General features: G+C 36.1%; 2 protein-coding genes across 2 annotated transcripts; one reads left to right on the top strand and one right to left on the bottom strand.

Moving 5' to 3' along the window:
* The first annotated feature begins 6,029 nt into the window (after positions 1–6,029).
* Positions 6,030–11,779, top strand: LOC116182890 (1-phosphatidylinositol 4,5-bisphosphate phosphodiesterase epsilon-1-like). Its single transcript, XM_031503450.1, has 7 exons — positions 6,030–6,059; positions 6,107–6,334; positions 6,383–6,607; positions 6,656–6,834; positions 6,882–7,015; positions 7,065–7,234; positions 7,288–11,779. The coding sequence occupies exons 1-7, from the start codon at positions 6,045–6,047 to the stop codon at positions 9,391–9,393; spliced, it is 3,057 nt and encodes a 1,018-aa protein (XP_031359310.1). The 5' UTR covers positions 6,030–6,044; the 3' UTR covers positions 9,394–11,779.
* Positions 11,780–17,563: 5,784 nt separating this feature from the next.
* LOC116182891 lies at positions 17,564–18,330 on the bottom strand. The gene is made up of 2 exons (XM_031503451.1): positions 18,124–18,330; positions 17,564–18,052 (listed from the first exon to the last, which is right to left on the bottom strand). The coding sequence occupies exons 1-2, from the start codon at positions 18,310–18,312 to the stop codon at positions 17,594–17,596; spliced, it is 648 nt and encodes a 215-aa protein (XP_031359311.1). The 5' UTR covers positions 18,313–18,330; the 3' UTR covers positions 17,564–17,593.
* Between the last annotated feature and the right edge of the window lie 1,371 nt (positions 18,331–19,701).

The following is a 19,701-nucleotide window of genomic DNA, read 5'->3' as shown; positions in this document are numbered from 1 at the left end:
TTGAGAAACGATATCTTCGCCAGTGTCATCATCCTCTATGTCAATCCATTCATCAGTGGCGTTATCGTTCCTTTCTTGATCGATATTAGCGTTTGTTAGTGGCGACTCGATTTCTTCACTACTGGAAGATTCATGATCCTCAGAAGATGATGTATCTGGTACGTAGTTTTTATCTGCCAAAGAATCATCACTACTATAAGCATCGTCGTTACTTCCCTCATCTGACAAAAAATATGACAATGTTAATTAAGACATATTTATAAGCATTATATAGATTATTGTATGACACAGTATGTAATTTATACTGGAGCAAAACTGTAAAACAACATACAACGCAATTTTTGCATGTTTGACGACATGTAGTCATAGGTAGAGGTTCGTGATCATCTTCGTTGGATATCGATTTGCGTCCTACATTTACCAAGACCGCTTTCATTTTGTTCCATTTCTTCGCAAAATCTTTGAGCTCACTCCGAATGTCTGCCGAGGTCACAATGAGATTGCTATGTTTTGTTATCTGCAATATCTTGAAATGAATCATCTGGCAAACGATCAATTTCTCCAAAGTAGGATGGATCTATCTAACCAAGCAATGTCCAAAAATAATTTTTGATGACCTGTGAATCTGTTTTCCAAACTTAGCAAAGCATTGTCATAAATATCGTTGTAAACCTGTATTTCAAATCTTTTCTTTGGGTCGGTGATACACTCGTCATTACTTCTTTCTCCAGGGATTTTTGTTCTTTTTATGATTCGTCTTGTAGCAAAACTAGATGTAAAATATGTTTCCCGTACTACTTCAACGCCATCATTATCAGTATCTGGCGTTGTTTGTTCTGATTCAGCATCCCTTCTATGATTAGCCCAAACGAGAAATTTTTTGGCAGCTGCCAATACTTCTTCAAATCTTCGTGAGTCCGTTTTAAGAATATTCATGGTATGTTCAACCATTTTAAATGCCATGATAAAATTCATTCCATTTGTTTGAAGGTATTTCGATAATGGAGTTGTAGATTCAAATATCTTCAAAAAAATGTGAGCAGTTAGTATCATTTCTAACTTTTTCAACGAGTCAGCTATCGACTTTGCTTTGAAACGCACATCGTTTGTGAAATTGTGTGAACTAGCAAGTTCTTCTAGCGTTAATATAATTTCTATAAAACCTGCATTTGTTGGATTATTGTAATGTCCAAACATTTGTATAAGACTTTTGTCCTTTGCCCACCAACGGGTTTCTCCAATTGAAGACAACATTTTCTTTTTTTTGTCAGTCACAGTATCCCAAACTGCCATTCTTTTATACGACTCACGAATAAACACTGCACATTCATTAAGGACGCCGAATAATGAAACTGCTTCAACGCAAATGCTAGTGGTATTAGCCATCACCAAATTCAGAACATGTGCATAACACCAAACATGCACTTGACCAGTCAATTCTTTTTCCATGTGCGCTGAAAAACCCTTATATTGGCCTTGCATATTTGAAGCACCATCAATAGCACTACCAACACAATTTTTCACATCAATACCATTTTTAACAAGTAATTCAATTACAATTTGGTATAAGTTGGCACCTGTACCAGAGGTACAATTTATTATTCCCAATAATCTTTCTTTTACATCTTCGGCAACATATCTGACAATCACACTTAACTGATCGTGAACATTGATATCTTGCGTTGAGTCAATTTTGATGGAAAACATCCCAGCCTTATTGACTTCTTCAGAAATCTTCTTTTTCATCAACGAAGATATTGACTCTATAATATAATTCACAGTAGTTTTTGATAAGAAGGTATTGATTGATCCAGAACGACCGGCTCTATTTTGATCGGTTTTCTTAAGGTGAGCTTTACGGCTTAATTCTATAGATTTATCTATGTGAACTTTGAGAATTGGGTCGAATTTTGAAAGTAACAAAAGAATTTCCAAAAAATTGCCATGGTCGGCACTGGTATCATTCAGAGTGTAGGCAGCTTCAGCATCTTTGGCCCCTCTGAAACTTTGACCTCGTTTTCCTAAAGTTTTAACTGTTTCGACAACTCGTTTCAAGACTTCTCTACGTTCATTAATTTCTTGCCTTTTTTTGGAGGTGTCGGTAAATATGCTGCGTATATCTTTCATTTGACTTTTTAATAAAAACGATTCTGCAGATGCTTGATGGGCCATCGATTTTTCGTGTTCTCTTATCCGATCGTATATTCTGCGAGGATCGATTTTGCAACCTTGCGTGAATGAATTGTCTTCTTTGCTGAATGCTAAACAGAATGAGCAGAAAAATGTATTATTCTCTTCGCAACACGAAATCCATTGTCTTCTGATTTTGCTGCCATTAAAATCTTCTCAATAATAAGCTAAACTTGGGTTGAATTTCATTTTGTCCTTTTCAGAGGGTTGTATCGGATGAATTTTAAAAAAAGTATGATAGTCGTTGTTAGATGGTCTTTTAAATTTGTCAACGGTCCCAGGTTCTCGATTTTCGTGTTCGTTCTTTTCAAAAGCATTTACTTTGTCGATCAATGGCAGCGATTGTTCGTCTCTACTTCGATGTGACTCAAGCATATCATCAGTCTAGAAGCAAAGCAATTTGTTGTTTGAATGTTTGATATCAATCAAAATAACAGAAGGTACCTAAACACAGAGTAAAAAAAGAATGTTACCGTTACCTGATTTATCTCATCAAATTGACGAGAAATTGATTCATCGCTAACTAAATGATTTACTTCACAGTCACAGTCCCCAAATTCTGTAATCTCTACAAAATCTGCGAAAGTAGAAGTAGAGGTAGATGGAACTGCTGAGCTTACACCTTCGTTCGGCTCGGTTGTCTACAACAAATAATTTCATGAGTCAAACGACATGCAATGCACTGCCTCACTGCCTACTAAAAGAATTGCTTGACGGCCTTGGCGCCATCGCCCATCAGTGTATGAGTTTACTATAATTTACATATTTTGCAGACTTACCTTCACACCAATACTTTTAATCATATCTCCGATATTATGACACTGTGCCGCTTCATTATCCCTCTTTGTCTTTTTTCTATCTCGTTGTTTTTCAGCACCATCTTTTACACGTTTGCTCATTTTCCTGCGCGGCCAAAGCGTAACTGCTAACTACACACCGAATACCGATAAACCAACACGAATACTGTAGGTGAGCGTGAGCATGACTCTGCCTGCTTAGTGCGCGCGCAGTCACGGCCCACGGGTCAGTTATCGTAACAATGGGTACGTTCAACGAACATAGCAAAAGTTAGCAGCTGATTTAATTTTGCGGTCAGCAAATGTAGTGTGTTGAACGCTTCTAAATTTGACATTTTTAATTCAAAATTCAACATAACCTTATTACTTATATGTGTACGTGATGGATCAAATATTATTTACTTAATTTCTTGATAGCGCTAATAACCATAACCTTATATAAATACATTAATTATGAGAACGCACAATAGCATAGTAATTTAAATCAAATATTACTGAAAATTCCCCATGTTGTACCACAATATTCAGAAAGCACACATATAAAACACTTTCGTTGTTCAAGGCATGTCAATTTAAAGGTTGGTACGGAATTATAGGTTACAGAGTATATAGTTCAATGGTTAAAGCAAATGTACTGTCAACAAAACTTTTAAATTGCCATGGTATCCCGCCTTTTTTACGCTGACAGCAGAAGTTAGAATTAAAAATTGATGCTGAGCATTGCGGTCAGCTAAAGTAAGCAATTGCTAACAGCGGTAGTTAGCAATGCGTTCAATAAAATTTTGCGGTCAGCAGCTAAGCCCGTTGAACGTACCCAATGTTCGTATACTGCGTCATCATAATAACTGTCTCTGTATTTCTAAATTTAAAAGGGAAAATGCCAGGAAAAGTAATCCATACAGGGATGGAGTCGATATATTCGGTTTGAATTTTGTAAAACATTTAAATTTCAATGTTTGATGTTTGTACAACCCGAACCCGGCCAAAACCATCGAGGCGGCGGCCCATCGGGTTTTGCCCGATTACCCGTCGGCCCAATCCGGGCCTGCATTTCTATATACTTAACTTGACTTAAGCCCATCACACAATGAAAAAAATAAGGAATAAGAAATATGAAATAACAAATAAGGAATAACAATTTTCAATCTACTGATCTTTATGGATTTGCACGCAACATTGAAATAAACCTAGGAAATAAGAAATAATAATTTCGTTCAGTCGAATTGTTATTCCTTATTTCATATTGCGAACCAATGACATTAGAAGAGGCGTGCACGCCTATTCTATATTTATTATTTTATCTCGTTAACCTAAAATAAAACAAGTATGAGGTGTTGTTTTTGTGAAGTTATGAACTTGGAATTATATTTGATGTCGCGTCGGTGCAATTAGCCTGCTATTGCCTTACATTTAGCTGCCATTATAATGACATAAATTCAAATGGCATGAGTGTTCTGATTGGCTTATAGTCTGTTGCTAATTGTTTGTTGTGTTTTGCGTGCACGGCGTCACTATTTCCTATTCCATATTTCATATTTCTTATTCCTTATTTTTTTCATTGTGTGATGGGCTTAAGCCACACTACCATAGAATACCTGATTATCTAGAATCAGTAGAATTGGTAACGTCAATACAAACTTAAACCGGCCCTACATTATCAGTTCCAGCAAGCGCCGCAACTGTCAATTGAACTGCCATGCCAAGTAACTTCCACCCTACACATGAATCAAAAAGCATCATCACTGTAGTGATCTAGAGACTTTAACATAATTTAAAGTCACTCTATCTCAGAGTGACTTCAAGTTTAACCTTTGACTATAATATTTTACATTCAAAGGTTTAACATTATTACAGCGTTTGTTGATATATGTTCAAAAGGCTACTCGACGTCAATCCTTTTTGATCGCCCGTTACTAATAAAATTTAAAACCCTCGAACCACTCATCTGTATCTTTGAATATACCTACATATAATCAAAGTTCGGTATTAGTGCAATATTCGGTGTCGTTTAGTTGTATTTCTATATACAGAGAATTTTTCTTAAATTTATATACACATATATACAGGGCTATGTATATAATAATAATAATAATAATAATATATTTGTGCTAACGTGTTTGATACACTTACATTTGTCAATAAAACATTAAAAAAAGTTGAGTATAAATGGTAAATTGCAAACAAGATTCACAAACTACAAAAAAATCACAAACTTTACATAAACTCACCCTATATGCGTAAAACTCATCAAAATAATGAGTGCCGAATGAGAAATTTTTTAATTTTTAGTTTAAATTTATTAAACGGTAGAGATTTTATGGTCGAGGGAAGACGATTGCATAATGATTGAGATTGGTAGGTACTTGATACCATTCAGGGTTTTAACTAATCTGCAAAATTTTACTCCCAAATTGCATTTTAGACGAGTGTCATGTGAGTGTACCTCAGTCTGTTATATGATCGACACGATGTGTTTCTTAGCATAACAAAAAGCCTCTAGGATATAATAATAATAATACCTTTATTAGAAATTAGAATAGGCGTAATTCAGCCATAGGGCTGCTCTTCCACTAAACCTATACAACTGGTAAGCACAAATTAACAACGCATTTACCATAACGGTGGCATATAATAGAGCATAGACACATATACTTTAAAAAAACGATGTAAATGCATGGAGGCAACAGATGGCTATAAGCATTGTTTAAATATTTTAACAATGCTATAAGCAACCACTGTACTCACAATAAAAGTTCTCCCGAAGGTCTGCAAAGGTCACGAAAGTGATTAAAAATGTTTTGTGTAATGACGGTACCACGAACTTTCCAGAACGCTGCGCTTATTTTAAACGAAAAGCGTCGAGAGGAGTCTCAAAACTTACAATACCTACATTCGAGAAGATTTTTAAAACGGATTTCGGGAACCTTAGAGATTTATTTTTAGTTTTTTCATCTTGTCGAGTCTATTACCAAGAAAAGTGTTTCGTAAAGCCGCAATCAGCTGCATAAGCAATTTTTTATACAAAACCACATTGGCTCTTTTATAAGATTCTTTTGGATGTATTTTGTTTTGGTAATTCGTTAAAATGTATGTCTGACTCTTACAATAAACACTTTTAGAGACACGAACCAGATTCGAGCTTGCGATCACAACATTGCTTATCATTTGAAGGATTTGCAAGGTACTTAATGGACAAGAGCAATTATGCGTTTATAAATGAACAAGAAGTGCCTGATGAATCTGATATGAATCGACCAATGTCAACGTATTATATAGCGTCGTCGCATAATACATATCTAACAGGGCATCAACTTAAAGGGGAGTCTTCGGTTGAACTTTATAGTCAGGTAGATTAATAAGAAGTGTTTGTATCTCAACTGCTAAGTATTTTTTAGGTTTTACTGACCGGATGTAGATGCGTAGAGTTAGATTGTTGGGATGGAGATGATGGGAATCCGATGATATATCACGGACACACGTTCACAACAAAAATTCCTTTTAATGCGGTTGTTGAAACAATTGAGAGAAACGCATTTATTACGTCTCCATACCCTGTGATACTATCAATTGAGAACCATTGCTCATTGCAACAGCAAAACAGAATGGCACATATTTTCCAGGTGAGAGGTATTGCGTTGTATAGCAAGTTATTCATCATAAAATCTTAGAGAATTTTTGGAGACAAATTGGTATCAAACTTTTTGTTTGATACGGATTATAGTGATGAACCAACGTTGCCTTCACCAGAACAGTTAAAGTATAGAATCCTTATTAAAAACAAAAAACTTATTATGGAAGTGCCTCTACCCTTGCCAAGTTATTCTGCAATGCCAACTCCAATCACCAGGTTAGTCCGTTTTATAATGCATATTAATAGGTACATCATACTTTTAGACCATCTTCAGGAATGAGACATTCTGTGCCTGGCCGTACTAGTTCAATAATCAGTAACACCAGCAGTAGTTCCTTTAACGACGATTTTAGTGACGATGATTATGACGATGAAGATGATGAAGACAATATTGATGGTAAGTGGCTCAATAAATAACAAAAAAAACATGCGATATGCTATTACAGAAAAGGCTATGCATACTATGCTTTCAACAACGGACTCCCCTCGCTCATTTGGGATAGGTCACGTATCGTCTAAAACAAGCTCTGCAAAACGAGGTTTGCCAGATGATAAACTCAAAAAAAGAAGCAGTCAAATTTCAAAAGATTTATCGGATATGGTTGTTTATATACAAGTAAATTAGATAGGAATTAATTTGACTACTATACTATATACGAGTGTTTTTAGGCAATAAAATTTCGTGGTCTTAATACCATCAGCCCAAGTAGTTCTGTTAAACAACGCCCAAAACCTGGAATGTCCAGTTCTGGCAGTTCAATAGTTACGACGATTAGTAGTTCTATATCAAATGTAAGTTCAACCGCTGGAGGGCCCTCAATGGAAACCGAAGCAATTTTACATGAACCGGAACCAAAACCAATTCGCCCAATTACTCACCCCTGCTTTCAATGCTCTTCCATAAATGAGAACACTGCGAAAAAGTTATGTCGCAAGCAATCACTGGCATTAGTAGCACACACTCAAACCCAGCTAATGAGAACATATCCTGCGGGAATGAGAATAGATTCATCTAATTTTAATCCTGTGATATTCTGGTCGTTTGGTATACAAATGTCCGCTTTAAACTATCAAACTGAAGATATTGCCATGCAATTGAACACAGCCATGTTTGAAATGAATGGCAGGTGTGGATTCGTAAGCAAACCTAAAGTGATGTGGGATAAATCACACGTAATGTACCGAAGATTTAATCCTTGGGATAAGACCTTTGACGGTTTACATTCGGCACAGATTGTTATAAATATCGTATCCGGTCAGTACGTGAATCAAGGAAATGTTACTACCAGTACTTATGTGGAAGTTGAAATTATTGGAATTCCAGTAGACTGCAATAAGCAAAAAACAAAAATTATGCAAAAGAATGCTTTGAATCCTATTTGGAACGACACGTTTCATTTTCGGGTCATGTTCCAAGGGTTGGCGTTTGTGAGATTTTGTATAGTAGATGCCACAAGCAATCATGTATTAGCTCAAAGAATACTTCCTCTCAAGTGTTTGCGACCAGGCTACCGGCACTTAAGGTTGCGCTCGCCTCAAAATCGGTCTTTAAATATGTCTACATTGTTTATATACTCGCGCACCGAGGAAGAAAGCATCGAAAATACAGATACAAGCGATTCGTTAGATCGAAGTAAAAAAGACGGAAAGGCACAAAGTGACGTAAGCGCCGATAATACATACATTGGAATATCCGGCACGCCTCTTTGCGTTAAACGACGAATGTTTTTTCTTATGGTTTATGGTGTCGTTGCTGAAGAACCATACACCATACTAAAGGTTACTCAGGAAAGTAGCACCCAAGAAGTTCTAGCTTTGGCTTTACAGAAAGCAAATATATCTGCCGACAAAATTAACGATTACATTATAGTAGAAGAAGTAGCAAGAGGGTGGGAAAAGAAAGATCACGATTTGCCATCAACTCAACGTATATTAGATTTAGACGAAAGACCGTTACAGGCGCAATCTAAATGGAAAGGAGAGGGAAAATTTATTTTGAAACGTATGGGGGACGATCCGAGCAGTCGGGCTTGGTTATCGTCGATTCGGAGCGTAGCCAATCGGGAACGCGAAGCAAGAAAATCAGATGGAGCACCAAGTAATGCGTGGGAAGAAAACGACACTTTCCTAGTATGTATATACAATGTATCGCCAGAAATACCTTACTGCATCCTCAAAGTGCCCCTCAATGCTTGCTCACAAGATGTAATTGCTCAGGCTCTGGTAAAAGCACGAAGACTGGAAGAACCTACTAATTTTGTAATCGTTGAAGAATTAGAATGGGGCGGAGTTAGTCATAATTTACAACAACGAGCCCTTGCTGATGATGAAAACGTATACAGTGCTCAATCACATTGGCAAACAATCGGCAGATTTATAATGCAAGAACGTACTCACGCTACTCCCACAAGTTTGCGAAAAAGTAGAGTTACAACTAGTTTACGATTGGCAACCTTAGATCGAATCAGTCGGGGACTGAATGCGGCGCGTAGCGTAGCCACAAACAGTATTAAAGCGCCTGTGCAAGCTGCACTGAGTGATCCTACCACTTCGAAATGGAAAAGCAAATCTAGCGAAGATAAAAATAAAGGTTTTGTGCGCGGTAAGGTGAGTTCTGAAAAAGAAATGCTGCAACCGCGTTCTCAGTGCCAACGCGAAGTACATTCGGAAGGTGAAACTCTCAGTGACGATGATTCCAAAGACTCAGATCTTCTGGCTGCTGTTTCGCGTCTTAAAAAAGTATCTCTTCGCAAATTCAAGGAGTGGAAATCATGACTCCTAGACAAAATATCATAGAGTGGTTAGATCTTTATAGAAGTTTACCTCTGTTTCATTATTAAGAGGATGTTGAATGTTAAATCAATTTTTTGTAATGGTAAAACAGAACTTACTTAATTAAACAAGATCACTTTTAGTATCTTATCCTAAATTACTTTTCAATGATATGACAATCAGCCACATTGATGAAACTAATTATAGTTTGATTTAACATTTAACTTCTTTCTCACCAAGAAACACCATCAGAGGTGTTATATTACTAGTTATATGTTAGAAGTTTAATTTAAAAAGAAAGGGAACAAACGATATGTAAAGTAAGTACGTATCAACTTTACACAAAACGCATATTGTAATTATTCTTAATTATAATAATACACCTAACCTGTATTTATAAAGTACCTATCTAATTAACTTTCTTTGGAGAACTAGTAGTGAATGAAAGGCAGGTACCTACCAACATGTAACCTATACGGATGCGGATATTTATTTATTCAAATGTCTATGTCAATGTGGCAATGGTGCGATGCTTATTTGTCGTTACCTATACTTGATATTGTTTACGCCATACAATGAGTTTATTAGTATATAATTCGTTTGCTGTAGAATGCAACTTGTGATATATTAAGAAGGTTTTTACTAAATGTGTGACACTGCGACGTTACCACTATTATCATTATGGTAATTGGTAGGTACATCTAAAAAAGCCATAAATCATTCTTAACGTTGAAAAAACTACTGCTCTAGATTTTGTTCACAATCTCAATCTCTTCTTTGTCTATAGTGTCATAGTCGTAATGTCAGGTGTAACCATTTATTCTGCATCCGTATAGCTCCACTACTGTGATTCTAAAGTTTTCACACTTACAATGCAATGGTGCTTGTTTACACATCCCGTCTATCATTATTTATATAATAAGTAATTAAGTAAAAGCTGTGTCTTATACTGTGTGATGTTATATTTTTAGATTGTTTGTAATTTACAAAGTCTACTAATATGTTTCAAATTTTACGTTTTAGTTCTAATGATTCTTATTATAAATACTTACCTTTAATTTATTTGTTAGTTTCACTGTCATTGTTATACACTAATGAAAACGGTAATTGATATCTACTGGACATTCAAAGTAGCTAGAACTGTTCTCCATCAACCAAAAGCGTTTGGGGTCCTCTTAAATTGAACTTGGAGAGTAAGACTGTAATGTCCATACGTTGGCAACCTAAAATCACAGATATACCTACATTTGTATATGTTTATCTGTTCTAAAATGAAAAAAAGGTGATTTAACTAAGTCATACAATTCTAAAATACATCAATTATTATTTCTCAAATTATAACAATCCAGTCTTAAGCTTCAAGTTATTTTGTATGGTCAGTTTATATAATAACATTTTAAAAGAGAACAACATATATCTACCTATATACTACTTAAACACTTGTGATGATAACTTCTAGTCAAATTTTTACAAAATCACAGTGTGGGAAAGTGCCATACTTTTTGTTGTATAGATAAATAGTTCTGTGTGTGACCATTTCTTGAGTGAACTTGCGACCAGTCTAGTCCGCACTCCCAAGATAATGGATGCACAACACTGGGTTTGCATCAAAAGATACCCGCTAGGTAGGTTATACATATATCAAAATTATTTGAATTGAGTGATGTTCTATAAATAAATTAACAAAGTAAGATGTACAGAAAAATGGAAGAGATACAATATGTAATTACAATGCTTGTAATGTGTAAGATATTTTTGTGTAACGTAAATTTGAATTTGTCAATGTATAAACAGAACAATAACATGCAGGAATTGAACTACGGATTTTAGTAGTAGCCCTGTTAACAATTTTCAATATTTGCACATAAGGATTGTTAGTGTTAAAAGTATGAATGCTCCATTTTGTCTTGTATACTACTTATATGAATAATAAGGAAAAGTATTCTTTTAGAAGTAAATACTTTAAAAGATCTTTCAAAGTTATGATGTATACATAACTTAAACCCCATTTATATAAAGCACAACATATCTGTTTTGTTTTCTAAATAATTGCAATTTTATAGTCAAGGTTTTAAGAATTAAAAGTAACAATAATGTTTAAAAGTTGTGTATTTTTGTTGTTAAAAGATTAATTTCTAGATTTACAGAAATTCTTATCAAATGTTATCTCTATACAAAATTTTTTAACGTAATGTACATATTATAGAAACTCATATCTGCTTAATCTTACCATAAAATATCTAAACATTTATTATTTATTAACATATCATTGCCAGAAAAAGTAAAAGATGTATCTTATATTTGCATTATTATATGCAATATTTTTGATGTCCTTAATGCATTCATACGAAATTATTAAATTGCTGTTAATTGGTACAAATTTTAATTTGTTCTTACGTAACATTGTTATACTACTTACAAATTTATAAAATATATATTGTACTTAAATTGTGATGCGTAATTAATTATGCGATAGGTATGTTCCAAACTTGACTATTTCTTGTAAAAATAGGAAGAAGCAGTGCTCGATTTGAGGTGCGCTCGCCATCGCAGGTCACAGGTGGCGGTGTATTGGAATGCTTATGTTTATTACATCCTCATTTGTTGTAGGTAGTTACTTTGGTTGCATAAAATTAGGCGTCTTTAGGAGACTTTTTTCATGTAAAAGTAGACATTGGAAATTCCTATAGGAAATCCATATGTCTACTTCTACATGAATATCACTGTAGCAATTAGCATGGGATAAACGTTTTGCAGATTGTTGCTCCCCATGTTAACTTGGAGGGTTTATGATAACACCAATCGAAAGAAGATTTTTTGTCTCATCTAATGATATATGAATTAATTTATTTTTAGGTGTATTTCTCATTATTTTATCAAAAATTCGACAATATATCCAATTAGGTACTAAAATTATGTTAAGCCATGGAAATTTTTCTAAAGAATTGAAAAAGGTTTTGTAACAGACGGAATGAACGCCTATTAAAATTCACGGAAAGTAAATATCGCTTACTAGAGTAACTATTTCCACTGTATACGACTATACGTTGTTTATTATAAATACGTTGCCCTCAGCGAAATACATTTTACAAACAAATTAATGGCAGTTGCCATAAACTGATATTGATTTCGACTTGAGTAACGTTGGAATCTACTTTCTGTCTTCCTAGTCATGGCTTAATTAACGTACATGATTTTGGTAATTGGGTTTATTGCCGAATTTTTTATAAAATAATGAGAAATACACCTGAAAATGAACTAATCCGTATAAGGTGAGAAGAAAATCTCCTTTCGATTGGTGTCATTATAAACCTTCTAAGTTAACACAGGGAGTAACGATCTGCAAAAAACGTTTTTCTCATGTTAATTCCCTATGTTCGGTTTTGGAATATTGACCCGGTATATTGCTTTCTCATTCCCGTAACATAATCTGCGGTTCTTCTTTTCTTATCCCTATATGAATATTTTGTTATAAGCTGTTCCCGGTTTCTCAGTAGACCAAAGTTTTGCATATCCAAACAAGGGAGGCATCATTTCGAATTCCCCTTTTTTACGCAATTTAATATTACTGCTAACAGTTTACTGTTTACATGCTTACAAGTTGCAGGTTCTTTTTCTTTAACTTATTTAATTCAAAGCATAAAATTCTGGCTATTAACCTTCAAGGACACACAGGCAGATTCACACTCCGCAGTGTGTTTTTTTATACGGATATTTTCCTAACGCGAAGGGAACCGGGTTGCCCCCGTGCAATAGTTGTACGTTTCGAGACACTGAGGTAGTATGAACATATTTGCAGATTGGTGCAATTTTTTATTGTAATTTGTGGACTCCGAGTCCACAGGGTTCGTTACAAGATAAGGATGTATTAAACTACTGTGGACGGTTCCGTAACGGGCATATATGTTCCAAAATAGAACGTGTGTTCGGGAAGGTTATTGAAGTCTAACCATAATTGTTTCCTTTTCGCATTTCTTTCACCACTTGGTAAAGGAAACAACCTCACACCTTTAAAATTACTTTTTTTACAACCTGCAACACAACAACCCGCTATATATTTGATTTATTAGGAAAATTCAAATTTCAAATACTTGACAGATATCTCCAAACAGGTAGAGCAATCCCTAACATTAAAGTTACTAGAATCTGGTAACTTCCGCCATTTTTGGGCTAAAATCATGCATTCTCTCTCTAACACACGAGCCCAATGGTTTGCGGTACTCTAGTGACTTTAGTGTACTCTACTGAACTCTTGACCATTTAAACCTGGGCTGCTAGCGTCATATATTTATTAAAGCGCGGTTTAGACGCTACGATCTTGGCTTCGATAAATCGTAACGAAGGGAAGGGTGTTGGGGAGGGGGGGGAACATTCATATTTGTTTTCAAGGGCGGGTTTGTAATGTTATCAATGTAACGCTTATTGCTATTTACGGCTGATTTTGTAAAATTGCGAAGTTTAGGAAGCATGTTATTTGCGTGACTTCATTCACGGGCGAGTTGGCATGCCGCCACAGTACTTACTTCGTATTGCCGCCGTGTATATACAAATGCGACGTTGTCATAGGTTGCTTACAATATGCAACCAAACATACACGTATGTTACATCCCCTTTTCTTTGCATAAGGCTTAATGCGTGTCAAACATTCAAATTAAATTTCTACAATGACATGACATGTAACACAAGTTAAGTTTACATTTACAAATACTAAATAATGTAAAACACAGTAACAAGATGTACAATGAAACAAATGCAGTGTTAATAGCACTTATAAGTCAAGTCTCTGTGGTGCTTTGACAGTTCGTCCGGCTCGAGTAGTTTTCGCCTTATCAGTGTTAGCTGGTGGTGGTTTCGTTCCTTCGTTCTCTGATGTCTCTTCGGTGGTACTAGGATTTTCTTCCTCACTCGGTGTAGGTACGGTCGCCTTTGGTAGAGTCGGTATCTCGGCTATGGTTTTGTGCAGGTGTGTGCTGTTCCTACGGATTACCTTTCCATCGTTTGTTTTGACTACCACTGACCTTGGATTTTGTGTTTCCGCGATTACTTTCCCTGCGATCCAATTTCGATGTGACGTCTCAATTCTTACTGCGTCGCCTGTTTTTAACGGTGTGGTCTCTTCCTTTTTGTTTCGATTAGCGTATTTAGCTTGGACACCTCTCAACACTTGCAACTTCGACTTGACGTTTTCTATCACTGCTGGCTTGAGCATTTCCTCTGTTATCGGTAAGGTTGATCGTGTAATGCGACTCATTAGTCTTTGATTAGGTGCTCCCAACTGATTATTTCTCGTAGTATTTCTGAAATTTAATAATGCCAAGTTAATGTCGGAACCATCCAACCTGCATTTGCGTAGGAGGTTTTTCGCAGTTTGGACTGATCGTTCTGCTAATCCATTTCCGCGTGGGTGGTATGGGCTGGACGTTTGATGGTCGATGTGCCACTCCCGAACAAATTCCTTTAATTTCTTTGCTGAAAATTGAGGACCGTTGCCGTTTCGAGATATTATGGGATGCCGTGGACTGCAAACCATTGCTTTAGGTGGTCAATTACTTCTTCTGATGTCTGAGATTTGAGCTTTCTGAAATCTAAGAAACCAGAGTAATTATCAGTTATTAACAAATATTCGTGTCCTTTAAATTCGAACAGATCACTACCAACTCTTTCCCATGGAAGATTTGGTGTAGGTTTACTTATTACGGTTAAATTGTCATTATGTCTTTGTGTTTGTTCACATACGGCACATTTTTTTACAAAATTGTGAATGTCATTACTCAGTCCGTTCCAAAACACTACTTGTCGAGCACGTTTTAGACAACTTTCTATACCGAGATGTCCCGCGTGAATTTTTACCAACGTTGTTTTAATTAACGCGTTTGGTATTATTATTTTATCACTTTTAAATAATAATCCATCGTAATACGAAATTTCATCTCGAAATGTAAAATAGGGTTTTATGTGATGTGGCAAGCTACGAATGTTTTCGGGAAACCCTTCTTGAACGTACTTGATCAGTTCTTGTAACTGCCGGTCTTGTCTGGTATGTTGTCGAATTTCCTCGGTAGCTGTTTTTGATGCTGCTAGTACTACGCATACTTGAAAATCTTCTTCTGGTGGATTAATTATGTTCGACTGTTCACAGTCTCGGCTCATCGTGTCTGCGATCGGTATGTCTTTGCCTTTCTTGTAGATGACTCTTGGCGCATACTGCGAAACGTCGAATATTATTCTCTGCAGTCTGGGTGGTGCATTCTGTATGGGTTTTCGGAAGATGGATTCCAATGGTTTGTGGTCCGTTTCGATCGTTAGTTCCTTCCCGTATACATATTCGTGAAACTTTTTGCATGCGTACTTCACTGCTAAAGCTTCCTTCTCGATCTGGGGGTAATTTTGCTGGGTTGGTGTAAGTGCGCTCGTACCGTATGCGATAGGTTGGTCTTCTTGCATAAGAACTGCACCCAGGCTTTTGGAGCTAGCGTCGACGGATAAAGTTACTGCTTTAGTGACGTCATAATATCGTAACACCGGTGGTTTTACTAGAAGCGACTTGATTTTCTCAAAGGCTTGGCTTTGGTCTATATCCCAGTACCACGTGACGTCCTTTTTTATCAGCGTTCTCAATGGTTCTGTGATTTTGCTCAAGTTTGGTATGAATTTATTGAGGTATGTCACCATTCCTAATAATCTTCTGAGCTGTATTTTATTTTCCGGAGTTTTTAAGTTGTTTATGGCTAACGTTTTTTGGGGGTCGATTTCTAAACCTTTAGACGTGAATATGTGCCCTAAGAAATTTATCTTTTGCTTAGCGAAAACACACTTCTCTTTATTAAGTTTTAGTCCCGCCTCATTTAGTTTTCGGATAACCGTTTCTGTTGCCGAATTTAATTCTTTCTCCGTTTTTGCGTATATTAGAATATCGTCCATTGAACACTCAGTATTACTCACGTCTTTTAGTACGTGGTTCTTTAGTTCCTGAAAAACTTCTGGTGCTGAACATAATCCGAAGGGTAACCTCAAACAACAATATCTACCCCAGGGGGTTGCGAATGTCAAGTATTTTTGAGTGCGTTCACTAACTTTGACTTGCCAGAAACCTTTCTTGCAATCTAGTTTTGTGAAATACTTGGAACCGTTTACTTTTGCCGAGATTTCCTCGATTGTTTTTAATGGATAATGCCTGCGTAGAATGTTTTTGTTTAAATTAGTAGGGTCAATGCAAACTCTTAGTCTATTGTTTTTCCTAACGATGACCATAGGACTGACCACTGGTGTAGGTTCCGTAATTTTTTTAATTACTCCTAGCTTCTCCATATGATCTAATTCCTTTTTTACGTCTGCCCTGATTGCATGTGGAATTTTTCGTGGTGGCAAGATCGTGAGTGAAGGGTTATCTATCAAGTCGATGTCATACTCGTATGCTTTTATGCATCCTAGCCCATTGTAAAGGTTATGATCGATGCTTAACTTGTTTACCCTAAGAATCAAGCCTAATTCCTGACATGATTTCTTTCCTAATATTGCAGGGACGTCTTCGTTGATGATTTTAAATTTTATTTTTGCACTCATGGATTTTACCCTACAGTTTAGTACGGTTTCACCAATTACTTGAATTCTGTGTTTACTATATGTTGTTAAATATTTGGTATAGGTTGGGACGATTTGTGCGCCTATAGGTTGGGACGATTTGTGCGCCTGTGTCTAATTTTGACAAATGAACGTTTCTATTTTGCGTTGTTTATAGCTCCATTACCGCACGCAATCGCGTATCGTTCTAGCCATTAACGCACCGCATAGATTTTGTTTTCAACTGTTGGTAACATTGCAAATGCTAATAGTCGATGGTTTTTATTCGTACTGTGTACATAACATAACCAAACTTTTCTAACTAAAATTGCACAACGAAAGCTTTAATCATAATAAAGTAAATACAACAAACTTAGATTTCGTCCTTATCTGCGTAATTAAATGTACAATTATTGTACACTTTGACGGTAACAGCTCCATCATGTGTAATGACTTTGATACCAGGTAAATTGTGGGTTACGATGTTGTGTTCGACACTATTTATATTTCCTTCAACTATAGCACTGGGAACGGCACTTTCTACATGTGTTGATGTACATCCTTGTGCAAGAATCCCATGTAATGATGAGGATGATTTACTTGCTTGGGCAAGAGTTCCTGCAACTTCCACTTTTCGTTGAACCTACGTTTCAATATATCCTTCGGCAACCGCGGAGGACTTCCACCCGCCATGTCGTTTAATGGTGACCAAGTCACTACCGCTGTTAGCTAAATGTGAGACACTTGAACGCCGGAAACAGTGCCCAGTGTATTGTGCCGGATTGGCTAATTGTAGAAACTCTGCAATCTTTCGTGGCGTCTTGCCCATTGTATTGATTCCGATCGAAGTAGTAATGCAGCGACCACTACGGTATGTTACAAAGAATCGTTGATGGCAAGTATTAACTGGGCGTATGCTGCTATATTTTTTTATAATATCAATCCAAAATTTCTCGGTGATGACAAACTGTCTCATTACATTTGTTTTTGTTTTAGGCACCGATACAACAACAATATCATTTTTATATTGGATGTCGCCCAGTGCCATATTAGTCAGCTCCTCGCGTCTGCATGCCCCACTGTAGCCCATTATTAAAATAACCTACAACGAGAATACAAACAAGATTCTCCTGTAGCTAGTACCTACCCACTAGAACAAAAAATTCTACTTACTTTTGTATCTAAATAATGCTTGTCGTCAGCCTCGTGAATAAATCGATTAATTTGCTCTAAATCTAAAATTTTTGATTTTTTTGGCTCATAGCCTTGCGAAAATCTTTTTAGCAGTGCTTGTAACTTGACGTATCTTGATATATCTACATTTTTATGCACATTTAGGTAGGATCGTAGCATCGAGTACATTGACCATAATGACGATGGCTTTTTCAATTGAGTTTGTAATTCAAAATATGCTAATAAAACATTCTCCGAAATGTGTTGGGCTTTATTTTCTTTACACCACTGGTCAAATTTAAGGTATTCCTTTTCATATTTTAGTTTCGATTTCTGCGGAAGCAAATTATCTACGGTACTGTTTGCTATTTCCCGCAATTCAGGTGGCGTGCAAGTTATTGGCCCGTATGAATAAAAATAAGCAAATGCTTATACTTGCAAAATTTAAAGTAAATACTCGTAAGTGCCTCTTTATACTGGTTTGTTTAGCAGCGCTGCACTGCGTCCTGTCCTTCTGCTTAGCAGCGCTGCTAAGTCGCCCAGTGCGAAGGAGCACTTACGAGTATTTACTTTAAATTTTTCAAGTATAAGCATTTGCTTACTTTTATTCATACGGGCCATGATTTCGTGCTGCTCTTCCATTTCTATTTCACAAAAATTGCAGTACCAAATGGCAATTCGCTATATGTGCGCAAAAATTGAAACTTCAAGCGAACCAGTGCTACCAACTTAACATTTACAACTAATGTGAAGTAGTACAGAATTTTGAACTATTTTTAGTTTTTTACAATAGAAATCACGCGAAATAGAAAAAGTAGTATAAATAACTCGTTTCATAAGCCGTTTTATCGCACTTGTCCTTTGGAAAACTCGCCGCTACGCGGCTCGTTTTCCAAACTGGACACGTGCGATAAAACAGCTACTTATGAAACTTGTTCTTTAATATACTATTTTATTATACCTGAATCACAATCTCCGTTTTAAACACTCAAATGCGTGCGAAAAAGGGCCTTTAAAACACACGTGCTTTAAAGTTGCTAAGTAACGATACTTCAAGTATGACTTTTGAAACTGTCATCTGGATGAAATAAAAAATCCTCTTAGGTCGCTTTCTGTAAATGCAGAACATTTCTTTGGCTTTTGTACCTATCCTTTCGTTGAATCTTTCACAAACGCGCGTAATTTAGGGTATGTTTCCAAATCTGTTCCACTTTTTAATCGCAGCATTGCTTTAAAGTTTTGAATGAATGCACCAAAATATAGAAGATTTAAATACCTTTGACATTTCCTTCATATGTGCCAGCATTATGGATGCATTTAAGACTGTATTCGTAAGTAACTTCCCATTCATCCATGAAAACAACTTTTCATATTCTTTATAATAGGTTTTACTGCAGTTGGATTTTACACCTAACAACGTTTGTTTAGATTTTACAACAATCGATTTAATGGGCGGTGTATTATCTTTTTCAACGGAAATCGTTTAATTCACAAAGACGATGATTTTTATAAGCAAACGTCAAGTGACATTTCCATGGCAATAGTGAAATTACGAACCCCCAGCCCACTTAATTAGAC

This window comes from Photinus pyralis, unplaced genomic scaffold (genome assembly GCF_008802855.1).
Source record: "Photinus pyralis isolate 1611_PpyrPB1 unplaced genomic scaffold, Ppyr1.3 Ppyr1.4_unclustered_Scaffold7905, whole genome shotgun sequence".
In the NCBI taxonomy this organism is placed as follows: Eukaryota; Metazoa; Arthropoda; class Insecta; order Coleoptera; family Lampyridae; genus Photinus; species Photinus pyralis.
The sequence above is the reverse complement of the archived record's forward strand: the minus strand, read 5'-3'. Positions and strand labels throughout refer to the sequence as shown.